An 18,266-nucleotide genomic window follows, 5' to 3' on the forward strand; every position below is an offset into this window, starting at 1 on the left:
ACAATTTTGTGATATTGATCTGAATTGGCTTATTTACACGTTTTAGAGCATACTCAGTAATAAAGAGTTTGAAGCGTCTTTACACTGCTGTTTCCTGTTAAAGATGTGTGACAGTATCTCTGATCTTGAAAGATAAAATGGAATTCATAGTGTAGGTCAACACACACCACAGAGAGAGAGAGAGATTTAATTTTCACAAGCAGAACTCTTTCTCTGACCACTGAGATGTCACAGTTATCTGCTGCCCTCTGGTGGTCAACACGAAAATGACAATCAGAGGTTAGGGACACAGAGCTGGTGATACCATTACCACATCTCACAAACTATGTGTTCTGTTTAATAATGCTCTTAAACCTTCATATTATACATATATCAGGGGTCATATGATACCAAATAAGACAGACTTTCAAGCTGTCTGGATTTTATATACCTCATACTATGTCAGAGAAAAAAGAAGAAAACACAAATGAATGCCACTTAATGAAGCACCATTGGTAGATAACAAAATTCAAACTTTATTTTGTTACTTTGTCTCTATAAGAAAGGCAGTGCTGGTATTAGGAGGGAAGACCATCCAACAATACATGTGAAATTAGGATGCTCTTTTTACCCACATGTGGAAAGACTTTCTGTGTGTAGATATAAAAACATTAAAAACATTTTTATGAGGCAGATCAGACCAGCGGAAGCAGCAAAAACATTTGGTCCATTACTGTTATTGTAAACAATTAATCTAAGTCAGTATGAAGACTTAGATTAATTCGTGTACTTAAAGGCTGTCTCAAGTGCCAAATATCTTTGTTAAGTTTCTTATTTTGAGAGCAGAAAACATAAAAATGTCCAAGTTTTATATTTGAGGAACTGATCCAGACAGGCTGTGAAAAACAAAGTGTGAAAAACCTTTAAGAATATCTTAACTAGAGAACTGAGGGATTATGTCCCTGAATTTGGACTAAGCTGGTTGAACCTGTACTATAACCTGCTTTGTTAGTTTTATTGATGCTTCATAAAGTTTTTAAAAAATGCCTTTATCCATTTTAAATGGTCTGAGTATGAAAATAGGAAGCTGTTGTGTCAAGCTGCCTTTACAGAGGCAGAGGAATGAGGAATAAGCTGACTGTACATACGTGAACACAAGAACAGCACTTAAAAAGAATGAAATGAAGGGCTACAGCTATTATCACTGAGGTATATTCTTCACACTGTATGTAAAATCACACAGTTCAAACATTTATCTTGGTGGTCACTTCAAAATTCTTGCTTTCTCAGCCTGTTATAGCCTAACCTTTCTCCCTGTTCCCATCTTTTCTCTCCCACTTCTCCCCGTCCCTCCTAAAACACTCCAGGAATCAGCCTGTAGGGCACAGTATCCGTGTAGCGTTTCCAGTCCTTTCCGTACTTGCTGCTGCAGCGGTGCTCATCACGTACGCACCGGTGGACCAGCAGTATGGTCATGTAGACGATGTAGAAGTACGGGAGAATGTGTCCGAAGCCACAGGTGGCACAGTAGGCCAGAGAACCCATCAGGTCACCGGTGTAGTTGAAGTGCCGGGCCACACCCCAGAAACCCGAGGTCATGAGCTTGCTGTGGTGCAGGCCTCCATCAGCGGAGTGGTACGAACACTCGATGTACGTTGGTTTCCGGCCCCAGATGGAGCAGGCGCCCTCAGTGCGTCTGAACAAATCCTTCTGGTGGTTGGTTGAACGGAAGATGTAGTAACCGACGAGGCCGAGTAACAGGACGGCCAGGGCGTGGATGTTTGAGAGCTGGACTGGGTGGTATACCAGGTACAGACCCTGGAGAGACAAAAAACATGTATACATATTGTTGTTTAAATGAACTAGTCACCACCATGTCCATGCCTAAACAAAGATTATATTGAGTTTGGGCTTTAATACTACTGTGTCCCAGGGTATTTACAGATAGCAATCATATCCCCACATTTACCATCATGAATCATGTCTTACATTTATATCTTCTGCTCACAGTGCCGGAGTGTAAGTATGTATGAATCATGCCTAAGACCAACTCATAAAGTGGATTTAGGCACAGTACCTTAGTACGGTACTCCTATGTTCAAATGAACTGGACTTTGGCCCAGATTCCAGTAAACCTGACCATCAGAGACCTTACCTTGAAACCACCCGTAGATATGCTGTTTAGGGGTGAAACAATAGATATGGCAACATCTTGTCATCCTGGCTCATGTGATACAATTATGTCATGACTGATATCAAATCAGGTTGGGTGGTAATAATGGAATACTGTATCCTGGGTGTTTTAAAATAAATCAGTTTCCCTGAAATTACCATCACAAAAAAATCTGCAATGTGATGTGCATTCTTAAATCAAACTTAAATATGTAGTTTTTATTTTATAAAGTTGAGGTAGTGCTCGTTAGGTTAAGTGGTGACTCTCAATTGGCTGTAGGTGTAAGAGTGCCCAATGTTTGTCCATACATGCCAGCCCTGTGCTTGACTGGGGACCAGTCCACGGCATACCCCCCACCTCGCCCTATGACAGCTTGGATAGTTTCCAGCTCCCCACGACCCCAAACAGGATTATTTATTTATTTATTCAGCTCGTTTAACAAAGATAATTCATCCATCTACTGAAAGGTTAAATTCTTAATTGGAGTGAAGAAATATACAAGAATAACTTGTGTATCTAGGGCTGTCAAACTAACACATTTGATGTCTCAATTAGTTCCTTACAGAAAAAAAAAAAAAAAAAACCACGTAGAATTAATTGTGATGTCAAACATCACAGATCATACAACTGTCTTTAGAAACTTTGTAAAGTTGATAAAAACTCATGCTGAAAGTTTCATGGGCTCTTAATTTTTTAATATTCTATCAATTCAAGACAAAAAATGAGACAGTCTGCCCTCACTCTGCCTCGCCTGAGAAACACACAAAGAAACACAGACACACTCAGACATGTCCGAATCTTTTTTTTTATTCTTTTATAATGTTACATCTTTAATAATATATGGATCTAAGTAGTTTTTAAGTTTACCAAACCAATTATAGACATGATAACCTGATTCTTCCTTCACTTTTAGATTAATTATTACAGGAGTACTGCACAGGTATACCTGTGTAGTCTGGAACTATGACTTTAAGGCAGGAGTCAGCTTTGAAGTGCTTTTTCTGTGAAACCCAATGTTTATACGAGTTATACATTAACAACTATGTAGGAGTGCATGTACAAAATGACTTACTGATGTCTAATAATCATTGAATAATGTGACTGCATTTAGACTTTTGAGGAGTTTCAGCAAGGTGGACAATGAAGATGTGATATTTTCTCAAGAAACCGTTCTCCACTATGCTTTTCCTTTGTATTTTATCTAAAGTTGGAGGGATACCTTGGAATTTTTCAAGTTGGGTTGTATGAAGTAAATTGTGCCAAACACAGAGGCTTTTTTGTGTGAAAAAAAAAACCCTTGATAGATTCAATAGATTTTTCCATACGTTTGAGCCAGCGTCATTTTTTTTGCCCATTTTTACCAACACTACAAAAATTACATGGAAAAAGTATACCTTTCTGCTATGCTGCATAGCTTAGCTTCCCAGCCAGAATGACCAGCAAGTCTTCTTTTTTTTTAAAGGTTTATTTTGGGCATTTTTGTGCCTTTATTTGATAGAGGAGGATAGTGGATAGAGTTGGAAACAGGGATGAGAGCGGGGGAGAGACGTGCGGTGGAGGGCCTCAGGCCGGATTTGAACCCAGGCCGTCCGTATACATGGGGCACGCCTTAACCACTCAGCCACCTGCGCCCCCCAGCAAGTCTTCTTAAAGGGGTAATCTACACTGAAATCTCTTGGGGCTAATGCTGCTGCTATTGTCAAGTACATCATATGACCCAACTTCAAGTATACAGAAATATCCCTTCAAGGAAACCTTTCAGACATGCTTTCAGTTTTGAAGAAAATAAAGAACTTCTGGTGGATTATTGTGACATTAGCTGAACCACAGAAAAGCAGAACTAGCTACAGATAAAGAGACTGAAAATAGCTGAAGAAAGCATAAAAAGTTTAATGTCTGATATAACAATGTCCAGGTTACTTCTGACTTGTCCATTAAGCTGTCTGCAGGTATTTAAAAGTAAAAGGAGGGCTTTGGTTTAACTCTCTGAGCTCTATGCTATTTTTGAAAACATTGTGTCTCGCCTGGCCTTTTATCTTAAAAAGCTTGTAAAACATCCACCCTGTGGTGCACAGTCAACCTCTCAACATCTTTTTAAGGACAATTTTGGCTTTAAGAATATGTATGCTAAAGCATTGTCATTTGAACTTATGTTATGAGACTATAAACACACAAAAAAATTATAACTGGAAAGTAAAACTCAAAGATTATTATGTATCAAACACAGTAAACATTAATGACTAAAGGGTTTTTATGCACAAACTTGTTTTAACATCTCCTTGGAACAAAGAATTAAAAAATGATACTTCTGTGACAAAAAAGTCTTCAAAATATTCACATATTTAAAAAAGGTATTGCGCTTTTTAAGCAGTTCTTATCTGCAGTGACTCTGAGGGAAAAATTATAGCCTCTCTGTGTCTCTGTTTCTCTCTTTTATGAGTCATTCAGGCTCTCTTCTGCAGTTTTTAAGTCTGTGCACATGCTCTGTTCAGCAAAGCATGACGTGATATCAGAGCAGCCTACCATTGGTTGTCAAAGCCTAGTCGCAATGCATTCTGGGATACAAACAGACAATATGGCAGCAGACTTAACCACTAGCTGCAGGAACAATTGAAAAATGGATTATAAAATGGATAAACAGACTTTCAACATCGGATTTACTGATGTGGACTTAATCTTTAAAGACCTTGGAAAACCAACCAAGTTCCAGACTCGCTAGAAAAAGTTTCATGAGTGCTATGAAGGCAGTAAGTGGCTAGGATTTATGTTTGTTAACATTAATGTTTGTACCTGTAGTGTGTAGAGGTATGGCAGCCACACACAGTCACCCCAGCCCAGATACCATCCGAAGTGGTCATGGCAGATGTCAATGGTCTTGAGGTACCACGCCTCATTCCAGAAGAAATCCAACACATAAATAGCCTGTAAGAGAGAAAAAGGGGGGAAAAAATAACATAACTCACCATCAGCTCACAGCATCTCAAAATGATGTATTTTTTTCCACCTGCATCTTCATTTCTCTTTGATACCATTTACTCCAGTATCACTGTACCTGCAGCACGTTGACCAGGATCATTGAGTTTGTGACGTGTCCGTACAGCTCCTGCTGCTTGGCCATGTAGGAAAGATTGATCAGAGTCCAGGCTACGATGCCAGGCCGCCCATTAAAGAAAAGCTTGAAGTCAAACCACTCGCCAATCCGAGGGTTGAACTCAATGCCCATCATGTAGTTGTAGAAAAAGTTCCCTGTGAACTTACTGTAGATAAAAAAAAAAAAAAGACAAAACCAAGTTAGTTTGGTTGTTGAACTTGTAAGAAAAAAACTCCTTTAAGAATTCTAAACATTGTACATTTAAAATTTCATACTTTTAAGTTACTGGGATTTGCAGAAAGCTGGTTAAAAGAATAGAATGATCATTATTTTATTTATATTGCACAGAAATTTTCTTTCATAACTTCCTGTTGTTTCAAGGGACAGTTCGTAGCGCTGTCCCTTCTTTGCACAAGTTGCACTGTCGCAAATACCTATACAGGAGAACATGTTTGCATGCAGCAGAGTCGGAGTTTGTGGACTGCAGGGTTGTCATGCCAGCAGAAGTATTGTTAAGATTATTAATAAGAATAGGTATCAATAAGCAGAATCGGTATTGATAATGGTAGTGAAATCCTAGGGATACCTATTCTTCCTTCTAACCTTTGAAAAAATCCTGCTTTGGACTCACCAGTCTTCAGCGTTTGTTGGGAAGTAGTACGCCTTTATAAAAGCAAAGCTGGCCACAGCGTAGCCCAGGATGTTAGTACACCACATCAGGGGGATCCAGTTGTCAAATATGATGGTGGGAGAAAACCAGTGGAAATACTGGGCATTGGCAAACCAAAGAGCGTGAGTGATCAGCCAACACTGCAACCCATTGATCTCATATTTATTGATCAGACCTGCAGCAGAGATGGGCAAACAACACAGAAAAATGTATTTTAATATTTGCATTACATATATTACTATGCACACACTCATTAGGTACATAACAACAAACAAGTGTTTTTGTAAAAAGGGATTGCCTATTTTGTGTGTTATCGTGTTAACTACCTGCAGGAGTTCTCGCTCCATCTTGGACTCCACCCACATAACCAGGAATGAATTTATGAGTAACATCAGGAACGCACATATACAGGAACACCTTTGGAAAAACAAACAATGTTATTTTCTGCCATTTTCTAAGATCAGTTAAGGTCTGTCAGAATAGTGGCTTTCTTACCATTTTTTATGTGTTTTTAAAACAGTACAATATCAATTATTCTTATAAACAACAGTATCAAAAATAAACAAAGCCTTAAAAAGCTGCATCTATTTTATCACAGAGGTGTGTTGAATAGAGATGAAGCCATCAAAGTGAAGCAAAAAACAATAAACTGCACAAATATGCTGCAAATTTACTGTATTGTAGACATTTGCAGTGCAGCTTGCCTGCACTTTTTGTCAGTTACAAAACAAGGAAGGGCCCAGTTTAGGGTGCCTTGGACTGATAGTGCTGGGCAATTAATCAAGTTACAACTTTTATCACAATTTTGGCCTCCTACAATCATAAAAAGATAATTATGATAATGTGATAACTGAGCTACATGCTTTTATCCTTGTTTTATCCACAGGTTTTGCTATGAGTGTTGAGGTTTGGTAAATGCATGTAATATAGATGTTGTAAAATGAATATGTATTGATAATAATGTGTATTGAATAATCATGATCTCAATATTAATCAAGATCATCATGATTATGATTTTTGCCATAATCAAGTTGCCTTAGGTATTGATATTGTTTTTTTCTCCCAAGAATCACATCACAGTTTAGCATTCTGGCATTGTAGTAGCTCTAGAGCAGTGGTTTTCAAACTTTTTCCACTGAGAGCCAAATAAAGACATATATAAAGATGATGGGGCCACTTTAATATCCACAAGGTGAGGTGTATGGAAGTTTATAAACCAATATAATGCAGGTTAAGATATGCTTAGTGATGGAGTATGCCAAGTGGTTAGTTCAGTCAGGACCACTTTGTCTCTCTTTGCTAATAAGGCAGAGAGAGAAGCAGCAAAAAATTCCAGAGCAGAGAACAGCAGGCATTAATGACGAATGATTAACACTGATTAAGTCAGAAGCAGAATGAAGGAGGAGCTGGGGTGGAGGAGGATTGCCAAAGCAGGTTGCAGAGAGAATGGCAGAGCATGGCCAGGCAAAAGCAGTTTAAGTAAGGCAGCATGAGAGCGATCAGCCAATAATGTGCTTAAAGCAAATCAGCTTGCTGTCAGCTGTTGAGGGCTTGTGTGAGATCAGCTGATCTCAATTACGGAGGTGCTTGATTCCATGGCCTGTCTGAACTAACACTACATGCTTGATTTAATGGCTGACGAGGCAAATCAATCATTTCCAGGTTTTTGGGGATGCCACACAGATTTCAGGGGGTCCTGTTTGGCCCTAGCTACCACTGAGTTAGCCCCTGGAATATTACTGGTACTGCTATTTGGTGCCGTAACCCACCAGGGAGTTGGAAAAATTATATTATCATTATTTTGGTTGTCAGTATCTTATCTCAATTTAGTCATACAAAACACATCAATAAATTCTTCTTGTCAAGATGTTTCTTTACATAATAAGCATGGTAGCAATGTTATGTGCTGACACTATGAAGTACAATACAGTCAAGCACAAGCTTTATATTCAAATGTGGGCAGTATTTCATATTATCTGCAGGCCGATCAAAATTGGACCACTGGCTGCATTTGGCCCCTGGGCCACAGTTTGGACACCTCTGCTCTAGAGCAAGTCTAAACCCCTCAAAGGAAGACATCTTCAAAACCTGAGTAAACATCTGTTATCTCTTTATTTGTGTTTCATTGCTATGTTGCTGTGCACAAAGCAAAGAACAACAAAAAAACAAACCTAGCAGATCACTGGAAACTTTTTACAAACTTCACTGTTTTTAACAAACTCTTGGTTAAATCGGTAAACAAAGCTGCAATCATCTAAATTTCTGTAATGCTGTCACTGCTAAATGTGTTTATGTTGCATCCAGTTCACCTGTTTTAACATCTGGTTTTATTATTTTATTCTCACGAAAGCCCTTTTATGGATGAATGTTGCAAATTAGCAATTATTTTAAACACTGTAATTCATGCATGGGATGGCTGTTTCCAGTCTGTCACTAACAAATAAACCATAAATAAAAATATAAGTGAATGGTAAACTTAGAAACTGAGTCTAAAAAGACTTCATTTTTCATCCATGAAGTTTTTTTTTTTACTAGGAGATTATCTGTCCAGAGCTCTTCTCCAATGAACATAACATTTATCGGAACCAGTAAGACTTGAAGGGATGTCATACCTTACAATAAAATTAAAAATCAATACAAAAATGGACAATTCAAATCAATCTGACAAAAAATATTAGCAGTACTTTTTATAAACATGTATGTGGGGCACTGATGGCCTGTGCCAGTATAGAGTTATTGTTATTGTTTCCAAAGCAGGTATACCCAGTTCAAGTCCAACCTGTGGCTCATTTCCTGCATGCCATTCCTCCCTATCTTTCTTGTTTCCTCCTCAATCCACTTTCCTATCTAAAAAAGGGTAAAGGCTCATAAATGACTGGTAGAAAACACATTTATTTGAAAATCCATCTTTCAGTTTGAATAAAAGTTCCTTGAGAGATGCTTCGTTTCTCATACTGAACGGTTTTAAGTGAGTGTTTGATATCAGATCTGTTGAGGAGAAAAATGGGCAAAGAAAGGGATTAAAAAAGGAGGAAGAAGAAAGGTAAAATGAGATGCAATGGGGAATTACTGGGGAAGATAGAGATGGAAATAGATGGATCAAAATAAGAAGGTGACCCAGGGAGAGATTCAAGCCTCCTCAGCTTGTATTTCTGACTGGGGCTGGTATTTTTAGAGCAGGGGGAATGGTAATCAATAAGCTACCTCCAAAAGGAAAAGTTTAATAGAAACACACACAGCTCATGTTGCCATCATTAAACCCGTCTGCACACACAGATGTAAGAGACCGGCACCTCAGATATTGTCATGTTTGTTTACCTACCTGGAAAGCCACCCAGATGGCATATATGTTTGCAGCTGTCCAGGTGAAGGAGGGCGCCCGGTCCCAGATGGAGAGAAGCGTGGTCTCACCTTGAAACAGGTCAAACAGAGGCTGGCTGATGGAGCACTGGTACTGATCACAAGCCATCACGAAGTAGAAGACGATGAAAGGAGCGAAGCAGAGCAGGCCGACCACACTGATCAGAGAAAACCAGTCCACCTCCCTGAAACAGAATCAGATTAACATGAAGGCAGAGGACGATGAGATTTCAGCATGGCAGCAGATTAAACCTGTGATTCAGGTCGTCACTTTAAGGTGAAAGCTGATGGAAAAGTTTAACAGAAGTCGTTGCATTTTTCTGGAAATATATAGCCTATGCACTTTAAGATCCTTGTGATCCAAATTACATTATAGATTATAACTAAACGTTTGACAATTTCAGCATACGTAAAAACAGTAAAAATACAGATGTTGCTATAGTATTTATCTTAATTTAATTTTAATAATGAATGCCATGTAGATAGATAGGGGGTGAATATTTACAAGAAACATGAAAGTACGGGCTTATTGTTGATGTTTTGTTAGACTGCAGTTTACCACCTTTAACATACTTAGACTATCTTCTTCAGGGTTTCTGCTACATGTAAATGATCGTGGTGCACCGCCACGCAAAAATAAAATCCACCATGCCTTCAGAACTATGATCTTTTTTTTTTTTCTCAACACCTGGCAATCACCACGTTGCAGAGAAACCTACCGGCCGTCCTGGCTGCTTTGGCTGAAGAGACTGAGGTGAACAAATGCCCTGTAGCCAAGGGACTTTATGGTTTGTAGCAGCAGTCCACCTGCAGGCAGACGTGCTGCCATATCTGGCTCGACTGTCAAGGGTCTTCCAAAAGGAAAATGTAAACTTCCTGGCCATCAAAGAGCAGGTATGTTATAACAGTCTATCCCTACTCTTTTCTTAATTTTTAAGCAACACAACCTATTGTGGCTTAAACAATCATTTATTAAACTATAAAGCCAAGCATTGTGTGACTGACCTTATTCTTTTTCATTTCATGTAAAGGTTATGGAACCTTATCTGGATGGCCTGCAAAATAGCTTAGACAGAAGGTTTCAACAGCTGGGCATCCTGGGAGCCTTTCATGTGCTGGGACCCCAGGCAGCCAAGGAAGATGATAAGGTCAACACAGGACATCTTTGGACCCTGTCAGCAAAATTCCTACAAAGATCTGAAAATCCTGAACTGCTCCAAGAATGGGCCTCTTATAAGCAGCACATGCTGACTGGAGTCTTCAAGGTAAAACAAAAATTGAATCAACAGCAGAATCATACAGGACAATGTTTGAGGGATCCTGATCAGTGTTTTCTATAATATGATACAGAATATGGAACAGCTCAACATAATGATGAAACTGGCATCCCAAAATGATGAATGGGGACAGCTGTACCCATGCTTAAGCAAGCTAGCAGCCATTGGCCTCACAGTACCTGTATCCTCAGTGAACTGTGAGAGAGATTTCTCAACGATGAACAGAGTAAGACATTTGGTCAATGGTAAACTGTAAGTCAGGCATGGTTTGGTTTCTCTCAATTTTGCAACCCCCCTCACTTTTAATTGTTTTTGTGTGTAGATGAAGTCAGACCTTAGGAACAGGCTGCAGGGGGACCATCTAGCAGCATACATGCTACTCCCCATCAATGGGCCACCTGTGGCCGACTCTCCATACAGCAGAGCCTTGGAGCTCTTCTTTAAGAAAACAAGAAAAATGAAGTGCTCTCAGCCTGGCTGCAAACTGTGCCATTAGATAAGGCTAAATTATGTTTGTGTTAAATAAATAATTTATGTATAAAAGTTTTAAGTTGTGATAATGTTTTGTTTTTTTTTTCCCGGGGCAAAGCCCTCCCCCACAGTTTCAAAAAATCCTGGAGGAAACCCTGTTTTTTTATCAAGCACTGACAGCTTAACATTATATTTTCCCTGAATGCATCCTGTGTTGGCCCAAACAGCACTAAAGCTGCTGCTCTGTGAGGGTACAAGTTTGTTAACATGTGTCACATTACTATGACATGAGACCATTTTGTGGTCCCATGACCTGCCTGCTGAATACAAAAGCCTGTTTAATAACATTTCACCCCTCTAACAGAACATTTGCTTATTACAGCATTTTACATTAGGTAGATATTGTATAAAGAGGAAGAGTGGACTACAGCAACCACTCATGTAGACATCTGAGTGGACTGTTGAGTTATATCCCGCAGACTACGATGGCTGATTTTATTTCCAGGATCCCAAAAACATCCTTCTTCCAACTTCTGAATCTACCATGCAGCTCAGAGGATGAAGTGGCTCTGTCCTATGAAGTTTTTTGAAGAGACAAGAGATGTAAGCACAAGTCTTCTTCCGCATACCTCGCCCCAGTACACACTAATCATGCCAAGACCACGTCTCCAAGCAGACTGGTGCCCGAGTACACTTGTGCTCATACTGATCAAATGAGCCAGGTGTTGTGGTCAACTATGCACAAAGTCAAGTTCCTAATGTTAAACCACCTTCAGAAATGTCTACTAGAGCTGTACAAAACATACATGTAGCTACGGCAACATATTGCTATTGTTATTGCATATTGTTATTTCCAATAACATTATTTTTTTCTACATTCTCATTTTCATTTATTAGCTGTTTCTCAAAGTGTTAAAGGGATACTTCAACATTTTGGCAAATTCACCCATTGCCATAATTACTATAATCTTAGTACTAGGTCCGTTTCCTTTAGTTGTCGGTGCAAGCTAACGGAATTTTTGCTTTCCCTCATCAAACACACAATCCAACAACTCCAAAACGCTCTCGTGGACAAGTTGTGACCTGCACATTCACCACGCTATGAAATAATCATGGAACATTACGAGACGGAGATGTTTTAAAGCTAAATGCAAAGCCAGACCTACACTTCAGACATAGTTGCTGCACTGTGTCACTACAGCCAGTGGTTCACTCAAGAAATAGTTCCGAGTATTTGCTTCATGTGTCATGTTACATAAATACACGTTATTATTTCATAGCGTGGTGAATGTGCAGGTCGCAACTTGTCCACGAGAACGTTTTGGAGTTGTTGGATTGTGTGTTTGATGAGTTTGATGCAGCTGGTTTAACGGTCCCCCCAGATCTAGAAACAGCTTGCACCAACAACTAAAGGAAATGAACCTATTACTAAGACTACAGGAATTATGGCAATGGGCGAATTTGCCAAAATGTTTAAGTATCCCTTTAAGAGTATAAAAGTTCAGTATGTATGTTGATGTCCTACAATCAGTGTGCAATTGTGTTAAAAAGTCATGAACTCCTTCACCCAGAATAATTGTGTTTATGATTTTTAAAATCATGCAGGACTGGCCTCTATTAGATAACAATAAGGCTATCATTAACCTACAACTCACCATGCTCTCCCCCACTGTGCAGGCTGCTCCTCATGCTCAGATGTTTTCCCGTTGGTACTTGGCTGGGTTCGTCTCCTGGTGGCCTCCATGGCAGCTTCACCGTTCATTTCTGGAGGAGGATTATCAGGATAAGATCAGATATCAGTAACATGCTTTACTTTGTTTTATAATGCCCTGTTTTCAGTTAAAGAGACACACACAGCAGTAAAAAACAGTTCTAAAAGCAAGAGGTGAGGACACCGATTCAAAATAAATGTATGAATTCAGTTTCAGTAGCTTTACATGCACTGTGACCATAACATTAGAAAGCAGAAGTGTCCTGATAGATCAGAGCATGTACTTTAGTTTCACAAGTCAAACAGTTAGATAATGAGATAACTGGGGAAATTAAAGTGCATGTCCTTGGAGATTTCAGATAACAAACAGAGTGGAGGTCAGGTTGATAAATCTTACATGAACAGTTAGCTGGTGACATCATATTTATTCTACTTATGTAACTTATTTTAAAGCTACAATCTTTATTTCTGTTCTGTAGATACTACATGTGCGTCTCTTTCTACCCCAGTGACACAGATTCACACACCCACTCACAGTAGTAAGGGCTGCATCTGGAGCAGAGGTAATGCTATGTTGTTTTTAGCATTCACAGTCAAGCCAAAAAAAAAAACAAAAGAAGCGATGGTTGGAATTCCTGTTTTGTCCAAAATGTGCATGTTTAGCGGGTTTTATCGTCAGCTCGGACGGACAGAAGAACTGTGTTTAGAGGGAGGGGGGTAATGTTGCATAACCTAAACATAACAAAGACATTTCAGATATTTTTGAGGATAGTTCAAAACCAGAATTACTGAACGTGCAGCTTTGTGTTTGTTGTCCGTTCATAATCCTTGAGCTTAAAAATGAAGAACTATAAACCAACCGTAATGTTTTGACGGTAGCAAGTCACTAAATTTTACCCCCATTTAATGGGTAATTATTGCCCTTGAACGACCGTTTTTTAAGGATTATAATGGCGTTACAGATGTACAATGACCATGTCTCACTTACCCGTGGATAACTGTCGCAGAGAAGAAGCAGCTCGTCTCGTCTTTCCTCCTCAGCCAGGTGCTTTTCATGTAACAACTGGAGACAAATTACCGTGCAGTCTCAGATTCCGCCCATAACGCCATTACGTATCAATATTCAGCCAATGAACACAAAGCATGGGCGGGCTATGGAAATATGCCAGCGTCTGATTGGACAATACTGACTGGAGCCACCAGCACCTGACTGATTCACCAGTGGTTAAAGATTTTCTCAGGAGTAAAGCATGTACAGGCAATATTAGGAAACAGTTCCTACTATTATGTTTTAAATATATAAACATCATTTTCACACTTTATAAAGGACAGAAAAATATCTGTAACATTACTTAGCTCATTAAACTGTCTCTCACGTAAACTGTTGTGTATTGTTCACTTTAGTCAGTCTTTATTCAGACTTTATTTGTAACCTGTACAACAAAACAAAACAAGCTGCTTTATGTGTACAGATTTTTTTTTCTAAACAGTGCTACCCATACCCCCGCCACATATTTTATGCACAGTGTTAAAATGAACAAAACAATGTAATAATAAAGGCTCATTTAAAACAGGAACTGACATGCAGAGGACACAAAACCAAAGATGTCCAATTAAAAACATAGGAGAAAAGATTACAATTTCAAAATAAAAAAAGGACAACATTACAGATTAGGGAAAAATAAATATAGACTAAAACGTTATCCACAGAAAACATTGTAGGATAGTCTATATAAAATTATAATAAGATAAACCAGCAGATCATCCTGGACAATATAGAATATGAGATGGTGGCACGCACAGATACACCGGCTTCAAGCTCCTTTCAAGCTCACTTACGTACAACAAATGCATTTTATTCTACTAATTATTAAGTTTTTGTTACTGTGTAGTATATGTTGTTTAACAGTTTAAGTATTCCTTATGATTTTTCATGAAGAAATGTAGGTATGCAAAAGTTTGCTCCATCTTTAAATTTAAAATCACAAAAATAAAACTGTCATGAAAATTGACAAGAATATCATGCTAAAACCATGAAGGATGATTATAAAATGTCTTCAGTTCATGTTGTGTTATACATATTCAAACTCTGCAATTTTTTATGTACATGTCAAGGCAACACCTCAGATGTTCCTGTTCTGAATTCTTATCAGACATGTCCTTTCTCTGTGGAGCTTTCAGTTTTCCTCATGCACTGATGATAATCCATCCATCTATGCATTTTTGACACCACTTACCCTGCTGGGGGTCGCAGATGTGATGCTAATAGCAATGATAATTTTGATCGGTACGGTAATAATAATAATTATTATTATTATACTGGCAAAAACATTTCTAAAAATTATATACCAATAATAATAATAATAATAATAATAATAATAATAAATGTAAAATAATACTTAAAAAGTTGTATATATATATAGTTACATTATATAGCTGAAGTAGATATGTATGAGTATATTTCTACTACATGTAAGATACCTATACTAACTCATGTCTTCTAATTATGCATTACTGCTTTTCTTTGTTGTTTTTTTTGTATAATGTGCCATGGCGTTTGTGTATTGTAATGATCTGTATATGACATGGTGAGGTTTCATTATAACCTCACCTCTGGTTTTCTTGCCTCACTCGCACAAACTCGTCTATACATTTTTCTTGTGAAAGTTACCAGTAGTAATTTTCCATGTGCTGTTGAGAGAATAGACTTTCTTGCATTATCAAATTATTTTCATTCAAAAAACATAAGTGTAAATCTCCATTCTTTAAACTTTTGAACATTTAACCGATCTGGGTTTAACAAGACAAATGTTTCTGTTTATTTCTTATGCAATAATTAAGCTTTTCTAGTTTTGCATGTGTACATGTCTATAAGTAGGCCATGGTTGTTGCAGAACCAAAACCTCATGAAGTGTCAAGGCCAAAAGGCACAGTTAGTTTTTGAGAACTATTGAACTCTCAGTTCCTGCTGACCTGGTGAACTACTGAACTCTCAGTTTCTGCAAACTTGAAAACTTTGTCTGAATTTGAACTTAAAAGAGTGGGACTTTCCATGAAGATACGTTAGCGAAACCAGGTATAAAAAGGGACCTCAGTTTGTCCATCAGGTCTCTTGCAGACTCCAACCTGTCGGCTCGATTGGTGTGCACATGTGCTTCAGCCCCGAGACCTTCTGTGGGGGATTGGCGATAACTCTTATCAGTGAGCAAACCATTTAAAGATGTAGCTACTTTTGATGGAAAGGAAAGCCCTCTATTACTGAGGGCTGAATGGAAGCCAACGAATGCAAGTCTTTCTATGTCCAGAGACGTAGAGGTACATGTGATCCTGACTGGTATTTTGTTCACCGAAAGCAGCGTTGATGGGGAAAAAAACTGATTCTATGGCCTGAGGTAAAGTAAAAAAATGACTCTAAAATCTATCTTTTGTGGATTTCACCCATGAGGGTTTTTGATCATATCTTTGTGATCTTTTACTTGTTTTTTCTTTTCAGTCTTATATTTTTTTACATATACTTTCATCCGGCATGAATGCTTTTGCTTTCAAATAGATTTTTACATCATTTTTTATTCTTGTAATCATTCAAAAATGTTCATATAATCCATTTTTGCTGTAGATGAATTTATTTTTACATGTAATCTGTTAAATCTGACAACTTGATTATCAATCTGGCTAATTGGGGGGATTTGATGCATTTTTTGAGCTTCAAATAAAATAAAATGATTTTTAAAACCATATCTCAGCCTCTTCTGGGACTTTGACACTAAAAATGCTGGAGTAACCTCACACACTTTTGAAGGTTTAAATTCTTTCTTTTTCTCATGGGATTACTGAGGATGCAGATTTATCACAGAAGGGTTTTTCTTCTGACCATGCAAGTCCCCCGTGGGTAAGTCTCAAGAATCAACACGGCTTCTCACTCTTCTTTCCTAAAACAGCAGGCACATATACACACATTCAAGGGGGGTTGGTTAGAGCAGTAGAGAGATATTGTGCTCTGAGTTCTTGCAGCCTGTGTGTGACAGGAAACCACAAATCCTACCACTACAGCATATACGGATGAGTAAGAAGCTGCAGATCGAAGTCAGACAGTCCTTGTAACTTTTCAATACTCAGTATTTTATCCTGGAGCTCTTAACAGTGCAAACACTGATAAATAAATGTGCATGTTTTCTCCCAGTACTGTTTCCTCTCACAGACATGCTCATCATCAGCCATGTGATAATCTGGCATCCAGTCAAGAATGTACCCTTCCTCTTGCCCAATGACAGCTGGGATTGGCTTCAGCCCCCTGTGACCATGGATGTGATAAGTGATGTAGATAGTGGATGAATCATTACAAATTCAGAGGCCTGCGTAGCCCCAGTTTTACTGTAAAAATGTTTCTTCTACCATTGCCTAATGTTTCTTTAGTTTAAGTGTAATGTACCAGTCTGTCTTTAAATTAGGGGCAACAATGGATTCTATCTCAGTGAAGTCCAAATCAAGACGAGTACAAGAAGTTTCATACAAGCACACACAGACTTTAAGAATCAGTAAATGCTTCAAAATTATGAACAAGTGGTTTTCAGCAACAACCCTTGTGCTTCCTGCATGTGATCTGTTTTGATAATCTTCAGTGCAAATAGTCTTGTCTATCTTACAGACCAAGATGAGGAAATTAAAACATTACTTTTTGTGGCTTCAGTGACCTTGTGGCTTCAGTGACCTTCATATTATTGGTAGACATTTGAAGATTCAAAGTTAAAGCAAAATAGAGATATCACTATTTGATTTTTGCAGTGGTTCTTTCTTGCACTTATGATGCAGATAAATTGGTGTCATCTGCAAGAAGACTTAAATCATGATGCTTTGAAAAGCACAGCTAAAAATGTAGTTAACTTGAACCACAAAGGTGTTATTCTTAGTCCCCCATACAAAACCAGATAGACATAACAACCTTTTATTCTGATTACAAACATATTGAAAATTCTATGTGTGGCCAGGGTTTTTAAAGACCAAAATTAGCCTGTGGATGTTGAAGATACATGTAACAATTTAAATGTGTTTATTGGTTTAGAATATAATTCTGCAGTTTTGATTACATAAAAATATTTTGTTTGTTGTATCTAAATGTTGTGCTTTTCTTCTTTCTGTGTGAAAGTTTGAACACTCAGGCAGATACAATAGTTACAGTCTTCTTTCACTTATTCTTGTATTCTTTATTTATCTTTTTTTCTACCCTTTTTCTGAAGCTGTAGCTTCCTCAATTGCAATTGCAGCTACACACCACTAGATGGTAGCACTGCTGCAGCATGAGCAGGCACATGCTTATAATGAAAAATGGTTCCGCTGCTTCAGGCTGAGTGGAGAGAAGTCAAGTAGAACTGCACAAGCCAGCATCTTCACTACCCCCTGTCTGCATGGCGTTAAACGGTTTGGATGTCATATCTACAAAAAACATCAAACTTCTTTCAAAATATGATAAACAGAATTCTCTAAACCACTCTTTTGGGAAGTTTTATGATATATGTAACTTCACTCAGCTAAATCTT

General features: G+C 38.2%; 1 protein-coding gene across 3 annotated transcripts; it reads right to left on the reverse strand.

Annotated features, from left to right (window-relative positions):
- Positions 1–495: 495 nt before the first annotated feature.
- On the reverse strand, positions 496–13,830 carry dhcr7 (7-dehydrocholesterol reductase). Of its 3 annotated transcripts, XM_041792017.1 has the most exons (9): positions 12,677–12,785; positions 10,279–10,988; positions 9,993–10,149; positions 9,236–9,458; positions 6,240–6,330; positions 5,875–6,088; positions 5,205–5,409; positions 4,943–5,074; positions 496–1,797 (listed from the first exon to the last, which is right to left on the reverse strand). In XM_041792017.1, the coding sequence occupies exons 3-9, from the start codon at positions 10,100–10,102 to the stop codon at positions 1,333–1,335; spliced, it is 1,440 nt and encodes a 479-aa protein (XP_041647951.1). In that variant the 5' UTR covers positions 10,103–10,149; positions 10,279–10,988; positions 12,677–12,785; the 3' UTR covers positions 496–1,332. The 3 variants fall into 3 exon arrangements, with proteins under 3 accessions (XP_041647951.1, XP_041647961.1, XP_041647943.1); XM_041792027.1 differs by lacking the exons at positions 9,993–10,149; positions 10,279–10,988 and adding an exon at positions 13,721–13,830; XM_041792009.1 differs by having other exon boundaries at positions 9,993–10,988.
- Positions 13,831–18,266: the final 4,436 nt, after the last annotated feature.

Source organism: Cheilinus undulatus, linkage group 1 (assembly GCF_018320785.1).
Source record: "Cheilinus undulatus linkage group 1, ASM1832078v1, whole genome shotgun sequence".
NCBI classification, from domain to species: domain Eukaryota; kingdom Metazoa; phylum Chordata; class Actinopteri; order Labriformes; family Labridae; genus Cheilinus; species Cheilinus undulatus.

Excerpts from the sequence above, each read along its gene's own strand:
- dhcr7 (XM_041792017.1), bottom strand. The coding sequence starts at position 10,102 with ATGGCAGCACGTCTGCCTGCAGGTGGACTGCTGCTACAAACCATAAAG. Across the intron at positions 9,459-9,992 it reads CAAAGCAGCCAGGACGGCCG|GGAGGTGGACTGGTTTTCTC; the intron begins GTAGGTTTCTCT and ends ATTCTGTTTCAG. Across the intron at positions 5,410-5,874 it reads CCAACAAACGCTGAAGACTG|TAAGTTCACAGGGAACTTTT; the intron begins GTGAGTCCAAAG and ends TTTTATCTACAG.